The following is a 17,112-nucleotide window of genomic DNA, read 5'->3' on the forward strand; positions in this document are numbered from 1 at the left end:
CCGATAAAGCGGGATTGGAAACTTTTCATTCGGGCAGGGTTATAAAGCGTATAGGAAAGTTAGAAAGGGCCCTAATCTGCAAGTTGGCAATAGACTAACGGAGCCCATTACTGAATTCGGGGGCCGTCTTTGTGCGCTCCCTCCGGCGGGCCCTTCGTTACCCGCTGCAGGAAGGGTCGCCCCTGACTTTTGTCTCCTCTCCGCTATTCAGCCCGGCTCGCTACAATATTTCATTTGTGGAATACCCGCGTTAATATTTATTCACGTGGACGGGTCCGCTCCTAAACTTTTGCGACTCTGAATAGGTGCAATTTCGACTATGAGCTTCATAATTGTAGCCTAATTTTGCATTTAGTTGACCATTGTGAATTCTGCTGGGGTAAGGAAATGGGAAAAAGATACTTTAAGCAGTCTCATAATCTGAAACTGCTTTTACGATTTAACTTTCAGACTAATGTTTTGTGAATCATAACCGTCTCAAAAGATTACGTAAAAGTCTGTAAAACATTTCTTACCTACCTACTTTCTCCTATGCCTTTGTAGCGTCACTAAACCAAAATCATTAGCAACATAGTTTATTTTTAAAACACTAAAACCAACCTGTTCTAGGTTGGTTTAAGTGTTTTAAAAATAAACTAAATACAGTGCGAACGAAAAGTTCGTCAAAGTTACTGTAAACCGCCACATCATCGTGTGTCAGCGGGCAGCTTCCGCGATAAACTTTACGCGGCAAAACTCCCGCGCTTTATAACCAAGTTTACCGGGTATACACCCCGCGGCACCGCTACCCCGCAGTATATACCATACCCGCCGGTATATAATGTAAATTGGACGGTCTGGAGCATTGCGGGCGCGCTTGCGGCCGCCGCTGCACGTTCCGCTGCCTCTGAACCTTTGTCCTCTAACTTTTTAGCCTTCGACGTAATGATTTTCAGAACGTGGCTTAAATTTTTATTTTTAACATCGTCCTTTATTTAATATAGCATTTATAAAAAAGCATATATTTGATAAAAGAGGGTTCAAAATTTAACTGAAATAAAATCAGATCGCAATGCGTCACAAATATTAAGTATTTTAAAATTAAATGTCGCATTATCTTACTAGTAAGTACTCGATCGGCGTATGCATTTGTTCTTCAACGATTAAAATCAGCGCGGTGCTTCAGCAGTATGTTACGCACTTTGATACGAAGCGGTATCGCGTCTTATCACGCGTTATCGCACCAAGGTGACGGCCTGGAGCGATTGCTCAGCTACTGATAGCACACAATCATTTCTTCGCCTTTCGACATTTACGTTCTCAGCTTTAACGTCCTGCAATTAGGAGAATTTACTTTTGCATACTTTTGAATTTATTTATCTTTATATACCGTATAGTCTAGATAAAATACTTGTTACTTTTTAGAATTTTTACGTTTATCACGGTACTTGTACATAGTAATCGTCGGCTATCGTATCGAATTGATAAGCAGCGACACAATCGACTTTGCCGCATACCTGAAGAAATCTATTGTTTCGATACTGTCGTTGAATTTCAAAATTAGTAGTTTTCTTCACCTTAAATCTGAGGGCGCGAAACTTTTCAAAGTTTTCGCGCCCGGCCAATTATGTGCGAAAGGAGTATCACATCGGCGAAGGCCACGTGCTCTGTTGACGTTAACAAAGTTTCCCGATGCGGGGAAAACTTTGTGACATGTGAGTGGTAGATACTTACAATATGAACCCCTCTCGCGCCTCCGCACCGCCGCCGCCGTGACTCAGCGGCGCCCTCGCGCGACGTCGCCCCGTCTACCCCCGTGGAAAATTTATACCCACCCTCTCTTCGAGAGCATTAGACCCCGGCCCGCCAAATCCGACCTTATCTTGGAACATCAAAGAACGTTTTCCCTCGTATCGAACGCTCAAGACAAAGGAGCAACGCCGAATTTGCCAAAAACGAACCGTAACTCCAGAGGGATATAGTTTGTAATTTATGTGGCAAACAGAGTCATATACCACGAAAACGCAGCTGTGACGTCACATAGCTCGTAGGCAACTCGATTATGAATGCATAGGTTAACTCAAAATTAGTTCTAATGTTAAGTTTTGTTCAGAATATCCATCTCGACGCTAGTGATTATATACTATACAATACATAGCTCACACAATAGTTGTCTATATAATTACTAAATTTACTTAGGACTATACTACTACTCGAAATTGATTCTCTTGAACCTAACAACAAAGGCGTGCATGAAAAATGCGAAATTAAAGTACGAGTTTCGTTCGCAATGCTTTTTTCTCTAGCTTAGTTAGACGGCCGGGTGGCTCGGCAGGCGACACAGCTCCGATCGCTCCCTTAATTCCCTGGCGCGAGGTGGCGCGACTCGAGAGCGTGTGCTCTCTCATCTCCTTAATTCGTCCTTCGCCGCAGCCCCCCGGCGGGCGCGGGCGGGGGCGGCCTCCCCTCTTCGTTAACCCGGGCTGCCCCCCTTATTTATGCCCGGCGCGTGGGGCGGGAGGGTCGGCCGGGGGCGCTCTATCGACGTCCATGTACGCTGCGTCCGTGTGCTGGTGAATTAAGAGCGAGTCGGCTTTCATTTTGCTAAAGCTTCCAAGCTCGTGTGCTCGCCTTTCAGGCGCCCCACGTCGGTGTGCGCACCTTCACCCTACCCACTTTAGACTTTACGCCGCAGCGATAAGGTTTTAAGCCGCTCGCTCCACCCCCGCTTTCAGTGTTTTATAACTTCAGAGAAGGCGAGGAGGCGGTGGAGTTTTTGTGAGTGGAAGGACTTTTTTGACGTACGTTTTTTATGTTTTACTCGGTTAGGGTTCGCTAAGATAACGACGTCTCACAGAGGGTGAAAAGCGTTCTAGCAGGAGAGACATGTTTGCTGCATTGCTGTTTGAAAAAAAGAGCATGTTTACGTTGCTCTCGAAAAATAAGCATATAAGCCTATAGATACCTCTTTAATTATGTAGAGCTGAAACTAGAGTAGGTATTTAACAGAAACATAGAATACTAGACTGTAGAACAAAAGATAGAACAAGTCCCAAGTTTCTTAGCAAGAGCGGGGGCGAGTGGGGGCTAAGTCTACGCACAGCGTCTTCAGAGAAAGTGAAATTTAGCACAAGTTCGGAGAAATATAACACTGCCGCTGCCTCCCCCGCCCCCAAACTTGAGGGTGGCAGCGAACGTGGCTTATAACAATTAAATTTATTCGCTCGCAGGCTTTCTATTTGTTACCTAAAACAAAAAGTTTGTGTCTAAACTTCAGCAAAAATACTTAGGATTTAGTTAGTTAGGCTGGGTCGGATGCTTCTAAACTCTGAGTAGAAAAAGAATGGCTGCGCTCCTAATCACGCCAACAAAGCTTACCGGGGAAGCATGGCATATTAACGTACGGGGTGGAGCACTTTTATGTATAGGTACCTTAATTCGATGCTAGAGCTATACAAGAGTTAGTGCTTGCGACGTCTCATGTGGCGGGACGTTTCAGACGGTTGAACGACCTTTGTTAAGGTGTCGTTTTCGGGCAGGTTATTTAGTACGGGCGTGGAGGCAGGCGGGGTGAAACTGGGTCACTCCGGGCCAGCCACCCACCAATTATGTACACGCTCGTTACCGGACACGCGTTTTTCAATCACATACATATTTAATTGGGCATCACGATGCTGAAAATGTGTTTCAAATGCCATGTTTTACAGGTTCGGTATTCAAATTACGTTTTAGGCTATGTCTGCTCCGCTTTGGGATTTAGAGTTAACTAGGTACGAACTAAATAAATAAAGTGGAACTAAATAAGGTACGTTTGTGTCTAAGGACTTTTATTCTGAGCTTTGTAATGTTTCATCCTTGGATAGATGTAGTGCAGATATACGTAAGAAAAGTCAGGGCAATGTTGACATCCCCTCAAGTCAATGACTCCGCATTCCAGCAAACTTCAATCACGCTATACATTTCCGAGTTCCGGAACTCCTTACAAGACGGAACGTGAGCCCTAACTTGTTGCATGGATGCACCGGGGGTGGGGGCGGGCGGCCGTCTTCATAGTGAATGGGCGCGAGATGTCGTGGCCACGTGCTCGTATGGAGATCCACCATTGATAACGCGGCTTATCGCCCAACGGCCGCCGAGCCCAGGCACCTGCAAATATCGTACACGAATCGTGATGGTCTGAAATCATCGCATCGGTCTGGATACTCGTACATACGAGTGTAGCATTCTGCACGAGGTTACGTTTCGTTCCTCGAGAGACTTTAATATTCAAATTTATAATTATGAGTATTAGTCTCACTATTTATACCTATATGCCAGCTCAGTTTTCCTTTAGGTATATTTTATGAATAAAAAATAATAGAAGTAGCTACTGGAAACATGGTTTTTGTATTTGGTTATTTTATTACGATTACAACAATCTTATATTCTAGTCAATGTTTTATTTGAAAACTTTGTGCAGCTTCATATTTTGAAATGACGATACAGATTTATATTTCGTAGCATTAAGATTGCGAAAGCTTAGAATAGACGCGTCCTTTTTCGTAGAGTCATAAAGCAAGTCGTAGCGGAGCAATTAGCAGCGGGCGTAGCAAGTGCAGCCTTGACACTGACCGCCCTAATGTCGCACCGGGCATGCAAACCATCTTCATCGGACAACAATAATAGTTGTGAACGGTGAATGAACACATTAGCGCTCGGCGCCGGCGGCGGCGGCGGGCCCGCAGAGTCATTACGCGCCCCCATTAATCACTGCAACAATCGGCCGATATCTCGCTATTTACAAACGCGGGAGCACGTGCTCGCGCTCGTACTACGCCGAGTGTATTGACCCATTTAGATAGCTCGACCTTCGCGCGGCCATTGTGTGCGAAAAACATAAAAATAAGTTTTATTGCGGCGTCGTTATGCGTATCGCCGCGGCCCGTCACGCCGCGCGCCCGACAGCTGATCGCTACGTGACATTTTTATTTTATTCGCTCTCTTCCGGGGATTCTCCGAGATACGTGCCAGTGACGTCATAATCTGCTCGCGTACGGCCGCGGCCCTGATTTATTATCTTAAAAGCTAGCGGTAGCGGTGTAAACTTCCACCCCGACCGCGCACTCGTGTGATTTATGCCTCGCCCGTCCGCAATGTCAGTGTTAATCGCAGTGCCTTGAACCGGTTCATGCGACACACGTTATGTCGCGTCGGCACCTAATCAATCGCTAACTGCACTGCCCATTTATCGACACGATAGCTCGCTCCAGCTGAGTTAGTTCCTCATGTTACGGAAATTCTCGCGACGGCGACGCGGCTCATAGATTCCGAGAACTTCTCGATACCAAGGTTTATACAGGCACCTTGCGCGAAAAACTCTATAAAGTTTTATAGAGGTGAATGTTGGTATTGATCAGGGATGTGTGGATCTGATGGAGGCAGCCGACATTCCACGCGGCGCGCTCAGACGAAGGCGGTTCGGGGAAGCGTGCGTCATCTCATCTCGCGTTCTACCGACAAAAACTACAATTTTCCCTTTCAATGCATTGAGTGGTTGCAAGTCGGTGATCATAAAATAAAAGCGCATAACGCCGACCGCGCACGCGTCCGCGCACTGTAAACAATGCGTTTCGGGAATTCCCTCTTTTTTGTGTGCACATTCCTGAGGGATTCCTTTTGTTTGCTTTTCTACGCTTTATTTGTTCCACTTGTCCGTCGTCACCTTGAAACCCTTTGAACGCGTATAGCGGTAAACAAATAGGTCTGTAGCGCAACATTATATTAACAGAAAAAACGTACTCGCTCATCTGAATACAACGAACTGTCTACCAAGAACAAACAAGCAAAAAGCTACTACGATCGTGATGCCGCTGTTATGAATATGTCTACTAATGTTTACATATGTCTAGGTCATATTTCGAACGAAATTTTGCTTCTAACTATGTATATTGAACTGTAAAACAAATATTACGCATTGAGTTCAAGAAACAGCTACTTCTGTTACTTCAATAACTTTACTCATCTAAATACATTCAAGAGCTACATATTATAAATAAAGCCTTTAGTCATGAGATCCGTGTTAAAACAAACATAAAATTCTGCTTATTATCGAAAGAATTAAAGAAGTCCCCCGTCCGAGCAGTAAGTGGCCACAGGCGAGAAATAAAAAGCTCTACGGCTCGCACGAAGCTGCGCGAGCGGCGGGCCACCAAACAGGATGTGGGACTGGTTCTGAGGCACACAGGCGCAGCGCAGCGCGTGCGCACGGCACACAGGCGCGCGCGGCCTCGCCGCGCCGCTCACGGAAATGTGCGTGCCATGCCGCGCTCAGGGTTTCTGCTTGCTGTTGCTCACTTACTCTGTTCTCTCAGGGCTGGCTCTTTGGTTTCGTAATGTAGCGTTGTAACCGGGGCTTTTCGGTCGCCGTATGACCCACAAATTGTTCATGTGGCGAATGTTCTATTAGGTTCGAATAATTATTAATTATATGTCTAAGAAATATTTTCTTTCAGAAAAAATATACTATATATAAAATACTCGTACGTGCACTGCTTTTTGAGTTGAAACAAATTGGATACATGTTCTTTTCTTACCTTCATTTACGTTCATCATACGTGTAGATTTGCTTTGGGAAGAACAAATGAAAATTCCAATCTCAAGGCATTCTAAATTGAAACTGTGACTCAAAGCAGTAAGGTTTATTATAGCACGTCTCAATTTCTCAGATCGTCTGGCATTTCGTAGCCGTGCCGCAGCAAAAACCCGCATTGGAGTTTATTAAAAGTTTCCTAACTTAAAGAGTCTATATAGAACCAAGCGGACGATATACTTATTTTCTTCCATCATCCAGCTACTAGAAACATATACTAGTCGAGATGAAGTGTCTAGTTTAATTGACGAGGTTTCAATTGGGCTGAACTGCAGTGAAGTGGTAACTCGACCTCACTCGCTGACTGCTCTACCTACTACATTTTGTCAAATACTTTGTCACTACATTTATTTTGAAAACGCACTATGTACTGACAAGTGCATAACATATTTTATGAAATTAAATAAACATTGGTTGTCAAATTTGAGCTATGTTAGAACAAAATAAATATCAAATTAACGTACAACATTTTGAGGGCTTACAGAACTTTCAGTGACTTTAAGAAAGACTTCAAGAAATTTACTCTTTAATGAACAACAGCAACATGTTTGGTGTTATAAATATCTAAAAACATAATGATACATGTATAGCGAAAATTTAAGATTCCATATAATGTAAGATTATTTTAAACATGAATCCATTAATTTTAACCATTTTGCAATAGTCATTGCATTGGAAACTCTCAAGTGATTTGATCAGATGCGTAAATCTTTGATTATTGCAATCAAAGATGAGCCATTTCGCGGCTCGCCAGCGGCTCCTTTTATGGCCCGATAAATGCAAATAATTCTCGCTAGTAATTAGACGTAGCTTGCCGTCATCTAGATAGCCTTATCGGTGGTCTAGGCTGATCTGGGTTTGAAGGATGCGAGTGCAAACCCTTTATAAGGACGGTCTGAATGGTGTGATTATTGTATTGTCTTATTCTCCACGGTCCTCTTTCAAATAGGGAATCTATGTAATTTCTCAATAATTTGAAGAGATCTTGTTTAAGATTAGTCCATACTTGAGATTGAGTATAAACGAATAAATTATACAAACTTCTCTTCGAAAAACTAGGACGGTTCATTTTTGGTTGGTCGATTTAATTATTGTTTTTTAATCCAATTAGACTAAAAGAGTGATTTGGTCAGTTGTAACAAAAATTGTCAGTAAATACAGCTGCCTAAGCTGCGATATTTTAAAAGCGGTTGCATTAGCTTTTTCAAATCTCATAAAAGAGCACCTGTAGCCAAAGTGCGTGCGTCTCAGAGATCTTGAGCAGGTCCATAACAAGCCCTGTGAATGAAACCGCCCTGCCTATGCCCAACGCTCACTGAAAACGCTAACTAGAGTAACTGCGACCTCGAGGCCCGTTACAACGATACCTACGTAAGGTCATCATTATGCTGGCTCACTCAAGGCGAATGCAAAAGCTATTGAAATACCAGCCCTCCGCTATTGTGGACGTTAATGGTTAATCGGTCATTCCGATCGCTGCGTCCGATTTCGATATTGCGGAATAAACATTCTTCACGGTTAATGCGATTTTATGAATGAACGCCGGATAAAGGGCTGCGATTGTTTGATGATATTACATGAAAACTCCAGTCGCGGCTACAAGTGTGATCGGAGCGCGCGGAGTACAGAAATATGGATGACCTAAATTCCATTTTAAATGATCTGTGGCGCGTTTTATAAAGTTTAATAAGAAATGTAAGGTCGAATGCAAAGCGCTATAACCCCTCGATCAGCGCCACGCGAGCTGGTTTCACCCCACGGCTCTACCCCATTTTATAGAGTTGGTTATAATACGACGCGCGTAGGTAGCCGAGTGTAGCGCTAGATAGAGCGGCCGTTGCGATGCGATGTTATTACCGCGCGTATGTGTGTGTGCGCGCACACTAGCGACTCCCCCGCCCGTGCGCTGTGAGGCAATGCCAGCCGACCCGCCATCTATTCTGTCTCTACAATGCCATAGAAAGTCTCCGTTCGACTGTGGCTCGACTCGCCTCGCCGAACTTTTCCTACCTTCTCACAGATTATCGCCCCGCTGTGGACATACCGCACGACCAATCAAATCTTAGGTGGACGGTGGAATTCTTTATGGCAGTAATTTTAAATAAGCAGTAACTCCTCGCTTCTACGCTATTGCCAACGGTACGGTTATAAAACGCCGCATATCCGAGACTAGCGATAAAATAAACGTCAGACGTTTCCAAGTTTCTAGCGGAGAGAACGAGCGACGCGCTGCGCATCAGAAAAAGAACTTTACGACAAGATTAGAAAGAGCGGACGGAGCGGCAACGGCGCGCAACCGCGTTCCAGGGGCGCGGAGCGGCAACGTTGCGCGCCAACGTCATTTACTAAATTTATTTTCATGAGCGCCAACTGCCAGCGCTGGCAATGCGATGACACTGCGGGCTCGAGCGCCGAGCGCGTGATACCGCGAATAAACTCCGTGGAATTATGTAGATATTCTATTTCTGCATATTGAAACTTGTAGTGGCCGGTAATATTTTTGCGGCTAACAGGGTCGCTCGGAGCGCACAATAGAGCGGTTCGCTTGCGATAAAGGGGTGACGCAAAGCAGGCAAGCGACCGAGTTAATGATTATTCGCAGCGTTGCGATGAGTGGCCGCTGACTCAGCCGCTGCCGGCGCCGCCTAGCACTGCTTTGTCCCGCATTCCTTACCCCACTTCGCTGCGCGCTCCAACTAAACTTTCAGCTCTGACACGATTCACCTAGCAGGAAAATTTTTCTATATATTAACACGAACTATAAATGGTATAATTATTGTCGGTTTGTTTTCGCTCGGGACTCTACACCTTTCCCTGTCATCAGATGTTTGCAAGCTATATACGTCTAGGTAATATATGAGTGGGCTGCGAAGGCGCGAGTCGCACCTCGTAATTGTCGCGCAGGTGCCCAAGCATCTGCCGCCTTCTGGACTTTGACTTTTACCAAGTCGCTTATTTATTCGCCACAGTCAGCTATCCCGCCGTGCGCGGTGTTCATCGACTCGAAACACAGCGAATTCCCCTCAGGCTGTTAGCTAAACTAGAAATGTATACGACGCACTCTAATAAGTAGCATTACTGCGTCGCTGTCGCTCGCCTGTCGTTATGAGCTGCAGCTGCTATGATACTTGCCAGTATTTCAAGTTTCAAATGTACACAATTATATGTCGGCTCATCCTTTTCGCTAGACACTTAAGCGTTTACATCTTTAACTAGAATGAAAATAAACGCTGATTTAGCTTAATTATAAATTTTATAGCTTCCCAGTAGACCTAGTGCAACCGATTTAATACTCAAGAACTACTAAACAGGTTAGAATAAATATGATATCCTGTGCCACTAGCATTTACTGAAACAAATCTGTATTATTTACTGTAAATTCTTACAAAATAGAGCAGAAAAATAGGCATTAACTTTATAATAAAAACTCGCAGAACATTACCCTTAGCCAGCTGAATAAGAATAGTTGAACACTAGAAAAGAGTTCACAAAATAGATTCCTTTTTGTAAGAAATATCCGCAGAAAAGAATGCGTTGTACTGCAGTCGGGTAAGTCCGGGTACCTGGCCGGCTGTAGGGGCCCGTACCCCAAAAAAACGAGAAGGGTCGTAGCACAATGCGGGACCCCAGGTACCCGGTACCCAACCATATACCGCTCTTCTGTCCCATGCATTTTTAACAACGTGTATTCTTGCGTTTGGGAAAGAGAATATTTCGGTGAAAGAACTTTTGTGAAATGAATTGAGGATTTGATCTACCTACTCTTTGAATAAATTATTATCTGGGTAATTATTTTTTAGCTAGGTATAATATACATATGTTGATGTTGTGATAATATGAAACTTAAATCTTCCTCCATTATTCTAAAATTACTCCTTCAATGTTCTTGAGTAACCTGAGAAAATTGAGTTAGAATTGTATAAGGAAATTAGAAATAGTTTCTATTAGTTTAGTAACAGTACTCCTAGTTCCTGAAAGTCGTAATTGTTGATTACCTAGGCACTTTGCATTCTCGTATCCCATGCGGTAATAAACGCTATTGGTAATAATTTCTCATGGCTCGAGCGGTGCGAGCGTCGGAGCAGGTTACGGTACTTTCGACGGCGCGTGGGCCGCGGCCGCGATCGCTGTTCCACTACTCACTGAACCAAATTCTTCACTCGTCTTTTGTTCATATTCGAACATCATTGTTCTACACTCCAATCAATTGTCAACTGATTAATCCGAGCTCTATCTCTTTTGAGTTGTTGATGGAAATCATTTTTAGTCACCTTCATACAGCTATAACTTCATGTTTTGAACAATAGCACGAATAGTCGGTTCGCGTTAGGCGACCTCGCGTCGACCTCGGTCCGCTCTTAGCGTAACTTTAGTTGGAGTTTTATGTTTTGTACCTAAATGTGCGCCTTTGGTGTTGCAGGGCTCGGGCGGCGGGTGCGGCGCCAAGCGGCGCGGCGGCTCCCCGTGCGAGGGCGGCGGCAAGGTCGCGCGCTGGGAGGACTCGATAGCGAGGCTAGAGGCGGTGGCCGCCGGCGCCGGCGGCGGGGACTGCTGGCGAGAAGACGAGGAGCGGCGCGCGTGCCGCCGACGCTGGTGCGGCGGTTGGTGCGGCGCACACGACACCATCCGCGCCGAGAACGGCAAGTCCTACCTCGAGCTGGGCGGCGCCGCGGCGCGCGCCTGCTGCGACGGCCGCGCGGCCGGACGATGCGCCTCCCGGCGCTGCTACCGGGAGCGGCGGCTCAAGATGATGAACCTGTGCGCGCTCAAGCTGGCGCGATTCCGCCAGACGGCGGACCCTTCGCTGCGGCGGTCGGTGCTCGTGTGCAACACGTTGCGAGGCATCGAACGCGAGATGGAGCGCGAGAGCGCCGAAGAGGCGCCCTTCGAGCCGGCGTGCGTGCCCGGTGGCGCCGCCCGCTGCGAGCTCCTAGGCGCGCGGGACCCGGCCGCCGGCCGCGCGACGCCCTTCCCCTCCCCGCCGCCGCCGGACCGCGACTCCGGCTACGGCGACGAGGAGCAGCGCACCATCGACTGGGGCTCGGTGCTGAGCCTGTCGTCCCGGTCGGCGCTCGACCCCCCCGAGGACGCGTGGCCCGACGACTGGGGCTGGAGCGAGGACAGCTTCGTGCGGCTGCTAGTGCCGACGAGTTAGTGCACGGTGCGCGGGCAGGACTCGCCCGCGCCTCCCTGAGCGCCTGTGATACGGCCGCGCGGGCGGCGGCGGCGGCCACGGCCCGTGCCGCGAGGTGAGGCGACGCCGCGCGGCTGCCGCGCGCCGCTGCGGCCGCGCGGCTCTTCTAGTCGGTCAAGCCGGTCCGGCGTCGGACGGCGCCGGCCCCGGTGCCCGGCGCTCGGCGCCCGGCTCCTCTTCACGAAGCGACGCCGACGCGACGCATACACGCAGTCAGTAGTTAGTATTATATAATTGCAAAAGGGAAGGTGCTAGCTTCGGACGTGACGCAGGACTTAAATGCGAGCCGAGTTATTTTTGATAGTTTTATTTCTTTAAGTGAATTCCAAGCCGAAACTGAAGTGACTTAGCTAATGACGTTATGATCGTTTAAATTAAAAACTCGGGTGTTTAAATTTTTTGTTGAAATTATTGTGTAATTATTAGGTAAAATGCTATATTTATTATTTCGTTGAAAGGGTAAAGTAATAGGTTGAAATTATTTCTGTCTTGATATTTTCAATGATGCATCCGTACAACGAGCGTGACTGAGTTCTGTTATGTTATAAGGGCACATCCGCGCGCGGGAGCCAGTCCTCCGTCCCCCGACTTCTGCACATGTTGATGACGCTACACACTAGCTACCTCCTTGAGTCCAGATCCGTCGCAGCCCCCGGCTCACTAGTCTGACCCCGGAGGCCTCTCTCCCGCGCGCCGAGCTGTGTGTGGATATGTGCCGAACGCGAGTAATACGCTAGAACTGCTGACGTATGCGACGATTGGCTCCATTTACCGAGACGAACAAATCTTATATAAGTATGTACTTAAAACTGCTGGACTTACATCAGTATCGCATCCACAGTTTCTTGTGACAGCAACTGGGTGTCAATTAAATAGCCTTACCAGCTGAGAATTGTGAAAATTACGCTTCAGCAGGATCGCGCATTACCTAATTGGGACTGACCCCATACTTGAGCTGGCGGTGAACAGGACACCTTGGTTTTATACTCACGACAATCCTTAAATCGGAATTGCATAACATAAAGCTCTGTCCATACCTCGGGCGCCCTCTAGTGAACGATCGCTTACTTAAGATCGGCAAACAAACTATGTAGTAACGTTCTCATCGAATAAGTGATCATAAGTATTAACTATTTTAAACATTGAAAAACAGTTCCTATTTCTCCATAACTATAAAATAGATAAAAGTAATCGGGCGATCTAGACGCAGAGGTACAAGTGATTTAATTTTAGTATCAAACCATCGTTTGCTAGAGGGCGTCTGATTTTAAAGTAGGTTCAAGTCATTGGTAATAGACAATGTAGAATTCAGCGGAAAAGACACTGATATAGACGCGCGCATCGGTATTATTGGATAATTAAATGTTACAATAGGAGAACAACCCGTCTTCTATGTTCGGATGGTGTCTGCGCGTGCGCCGGCTCGGCCGCTGACAATGTAAGCTCGGCCGGCGCAGGGACACAGCCTCTCCCTATGGTAACTAATCGGATTAGCAAGTCCAGCTGTTCTGCTCTATTAAAAACTGACAAGACTATAACGCAATGTTATGCGAAATTTTACCATTACCTAGACAAAATATCTGATATACTTAAGTAATCATTATTTCATTCAGTATTTAATAGAATCAGGATGCAGCTAACGTGCGTCGAGGGCAGAGGCTCAAAAGGTGCTGCGAGGATTAGTGATCGTTTTACTTTTTTGAAGACGTTCTATGCTAAGGTGAACAAATATAAAATGAAATGCACAGAACTCTTTAACGTAATTAGTGAATACCGAGAACACTTCTCGCGGCACCACCCTGTCCTCGGCACGGACCCGGACTGCATGGACCAAGATACCCAACACAACATAAATAGAGCAAAGTACAAATTTCAATAGAGTAAAATGCATTTAGTGCCCCGGCGCGTGTTGTCCACCGTTGTCAATTACTCAAATATTTGAATTGTGATTCGGTAGCTAATGAGAGAAAACTCTATGTTCTTAAATTTAGTGTACATAATATACGGAGTTGGGCATTAGGCGCGCGACGCGGCCGTTGTATATATATGTAAAGTAATAATTTAATGATCGACGCGGATGGCCACCGGCCCGCGGAGTGTTGTAAAATACCACCTCCTATTCTGTCCAGTACATCTTCTCTACCGCTACACTTTATCAAATAAGATGTCACAAATTGCCAGTACAGATGTGAACAATATTCTAGATATAAACGGGTTCTGAACCCTGGATGCACTGGATAATTCATGTTCAGCTCAAACTGTATTATTTTTGAGTTTACTTTTAAATGATATTTTGTTAAACGTGTCCGTATGGTTGTGATGGTTTACTTAAGTAAGTTAACTTGGCGGCGAACTGCCATGTTCTGACCTATGCCTAATATTTATGGACTACGCAGAGTATGTATAAGGAATTCTGACTTTATGTATTTGTGTCGCATGTACTTGTACGATTTTGGAAGGTACTTAATAAATAGTCATCTGGAATATGTTTGTCTTGACCATAATTTTGTAATAATATTTTTAAAATCATTTTACAGACTTTGTTACAGGCATCAGATGAATTTGGTACTCCCAATAAATGTAACAATACGAACTACCGTGTCATCCTGTCATTTTCTTGAAAATAGTCACCAATATTGTATACATCTAATTGTTAAGTATTGTGAAAATGATGCTCAATGCAAAGAAAGGCTTTTGTTGTACTTTTCCTGTCTACTAAGTATTTCTGTGTTAAGAGATGCGTCAGGGGCACAACGTTACTAGAATACAGCAGAAAAAGTGAAGACGTTGTTGCCTCTGTAAGTAGAACACTCAAAGCTCCAACTGTTTGATACCGGCACTCAAGTCTTCCTCAGTGAGCCTGCTATGGTCATTCTACGTTATTTAGCGTTTTTAGATATCGATTTGAAAGAGACATGTCAAAGAAGAGAGTGACCTAGAGGGCCCGCAGCCGAGCCCGCCTTGTGCCCCGGACGCGACTGTTATTCTCATTTGCCATAAGCCGAGCGCCGCGAGCGCATCGGGTACCTAGTTGTGACTCAGCAATAATTGTTATATGACGTTGACGATCGCACTTCTCGTGTCTTCTCTTCCTTGCGAATGTTTCAAAGAAATCTTCGCAACATCATACGTAATATAAATACACGTGAATGTGGATCCTTAGCGTTTTTAATTGCCATTGGTTACCAAAAATGACAGGATTTTTTATTGAGACGTTTGTGTATAGATATTTTAGAAAGAATACTCCCATTAGAGAATTGTGAAACCGATTTGAATAAACTGATATTGCACATCGAATTGTTGAATCGTTCCTCAAGTTGAGAGTTGTTCAAAACGCGTTTCGCGGGTTGTCTAATGTATGATATATAATTGTAATATATTATTGTTTAAGCTGTTGTGTCGGAAATAACAAGAACAGGAATAATTTTGTGAAACAATGGCACAAAGAATGAACATAAAAATTATATATATTATAAAAACAGAAATGTCGCTATAAGAGCAATTTTTATAATAAATATTTACTGTTGAAGAACCAGCGAGTTTTATTTAGCTTTCATCGGCGTGCGGCGCCCGGAGCACTATATTGATCAAATAACGAATTAACGAAACGCGTGTGAACGTTTCCTATAAAAAACCATTCCATTTAATCCACAGATTTTGGCAACTTTTTCATCGAAAAGATGGAAAATAAATTAATCCAATCACTGTGCAGTTATTTTAAACTTGTGTTACTTTTACATACGAATATATATCAACAAGCCCTTGAATTAAATATCAGGCTATTAATAGTCATACCCCTACTACCGAATTAATGTCTCATTCAAACCAAGGAGTGAAAGAAGCGACATGTCTACAGATGTCGCATTGTTGGTGACATTTTTTCTATACCATAAAAAGTACACATGGACTCGGCCAACCATTCGTTTTGGAAGAAGTCTAGGGTATACAAGAGAGAAAGAGGGGCAAAGAGGCCAGTCAAAAATATTATAGTGGAATATAGCCTAAACACCTCTTGTCAGAGGCTTGTAAACCCTTTCAACTGGGCATTTATGGACATTGAAACCACATTTAGACGGGTCGAGAAATTGCATGCAATATACGATACATTGCTAACTACAGAATACGATGAATTCATTCGGTAGACCAAATATGTATGTATGCAAGTTATCGATCCGTCTAACGTCTTGGGGCTTGACTTATTTTTTGGGGAAATGTTGAGGGAAACCTTAAGGTGCTACAAAATTGAAATGCCAGACAGTGGCAGATAGTCGAACCATTCCAACAGTACCCTGGAAACCGCTTCAGCAGTAGGTAAGTATTTATATCTAACAAGTTAAGAATACAGTATTGATCCAGAATAGGCCCAAGTCGAAGCAAACCCATCATCAAGAAGCAGAACTGCTCTTAGAACAAGTGAAATTAGACATGACAAAACGCCTAGGATAATATGCACAAAACATGGTGTCATTTATTACCTCACCAATGTAATGAATGAGAATTACGAGTAAGTATTATAGGTATCTGCAATTGAATGTCTTAGATATGATTTTTGAATTTGAGAGGGCAAAAAGTGAACATTGAGAGGGCAAAAAGTGGTTCGGTACCTAATAAACGCATTTTACAATTTTTAGTTATAAAAACACTTATTCGGTAAATTAATATTATATAACAATTATTAGAAGCGGCACAAATGCAAAGAACAATGCATCCCACGCTACGTAAAGCGTCATCCTATCTATTCTCGAAACCTTTTTCATTTTGCGAGCGAGTCCAGCTCAAATTGCTTCTAACTTCCTAAAAAAGTATACGGTGTCGGATGCCTAGCTTATACTGGTTTTCATTAAAGAAGTGAAGTTTTGTGAGTAGATTAAGCATGTGAGACAGGCCAAGCCCGGCTGGTGAGATCATGAAATACCTAAAGCGATTGTTTTATCATAAGAATCACGCTACTGGCTTTTATTTTTTTTATGTTTACGTACACTAGAGTGATTTTAAATAACGAGCCAAGCTAGGGGCTGCTGCTGTGCTAGTTTTGACAACAATAGCAATAGGTAGTTTCTGAGTAGTTGTAGGACTGTGGTCTTCCAATATCAAACTGCCCCTGGATTTCAATGTACCGCAGTTTCTTATGTGTGTTTTATGGGCGTCATCGTGGGTGACACGAACTATATTATACTCGTAATGTAAAGTTAAAGTAGAATCCATAAAATAAAAGTCCTTAAAACCTTATAATTAAACTTAATTAAAAATTAAATTACCAACAAAAATAAGTTATTGTAGCTTCCTTTGGTAAGGTAAAGCACACACTCTC

At 44.3% G+C, this 17,112-nt stretch overlaps 1 protein-coding gene across 1 annotated transcript in view; it reads left to right on the forward strand.

The window, feature by feature from the left end:
• LOC133528662 (uncharacterized) overlaps positions 1 to 15,333 on the forward strand; it is a 31,622-nt gene extending 16,289 nt beyond the window's left edge. Inside the window, exon 2 of the mRNA XM_061866124.1 lies at positions 11,028 to 15,333. Within this exon, the coding sequence (XP_061722108.1) occupies positions 11,028 to 11,762 (735 nt within the window). The 3' untranslated portion in view covers positions 11,763 to 15,333. The remainder of the gene's footprint in view (positions 1 to 11,027) is intronic.
• Positions 15,334 to 17,112: the final 1,779 nt, after the last annotated feature.

This window comes from Cydia pomonella, chromosome 19 (genome assembly GCF_033807575.1).
Source record: "Cydia pomonella isolate Wapato2018A chromosome 19, ilCydPomo1, whole genome shotgun sequence".
NCBI lineage: Eukaryota > Metazoa > Arthropoda > Insecta > Lepidoptera > Tortricidae > Cydia > Cydia pomonella.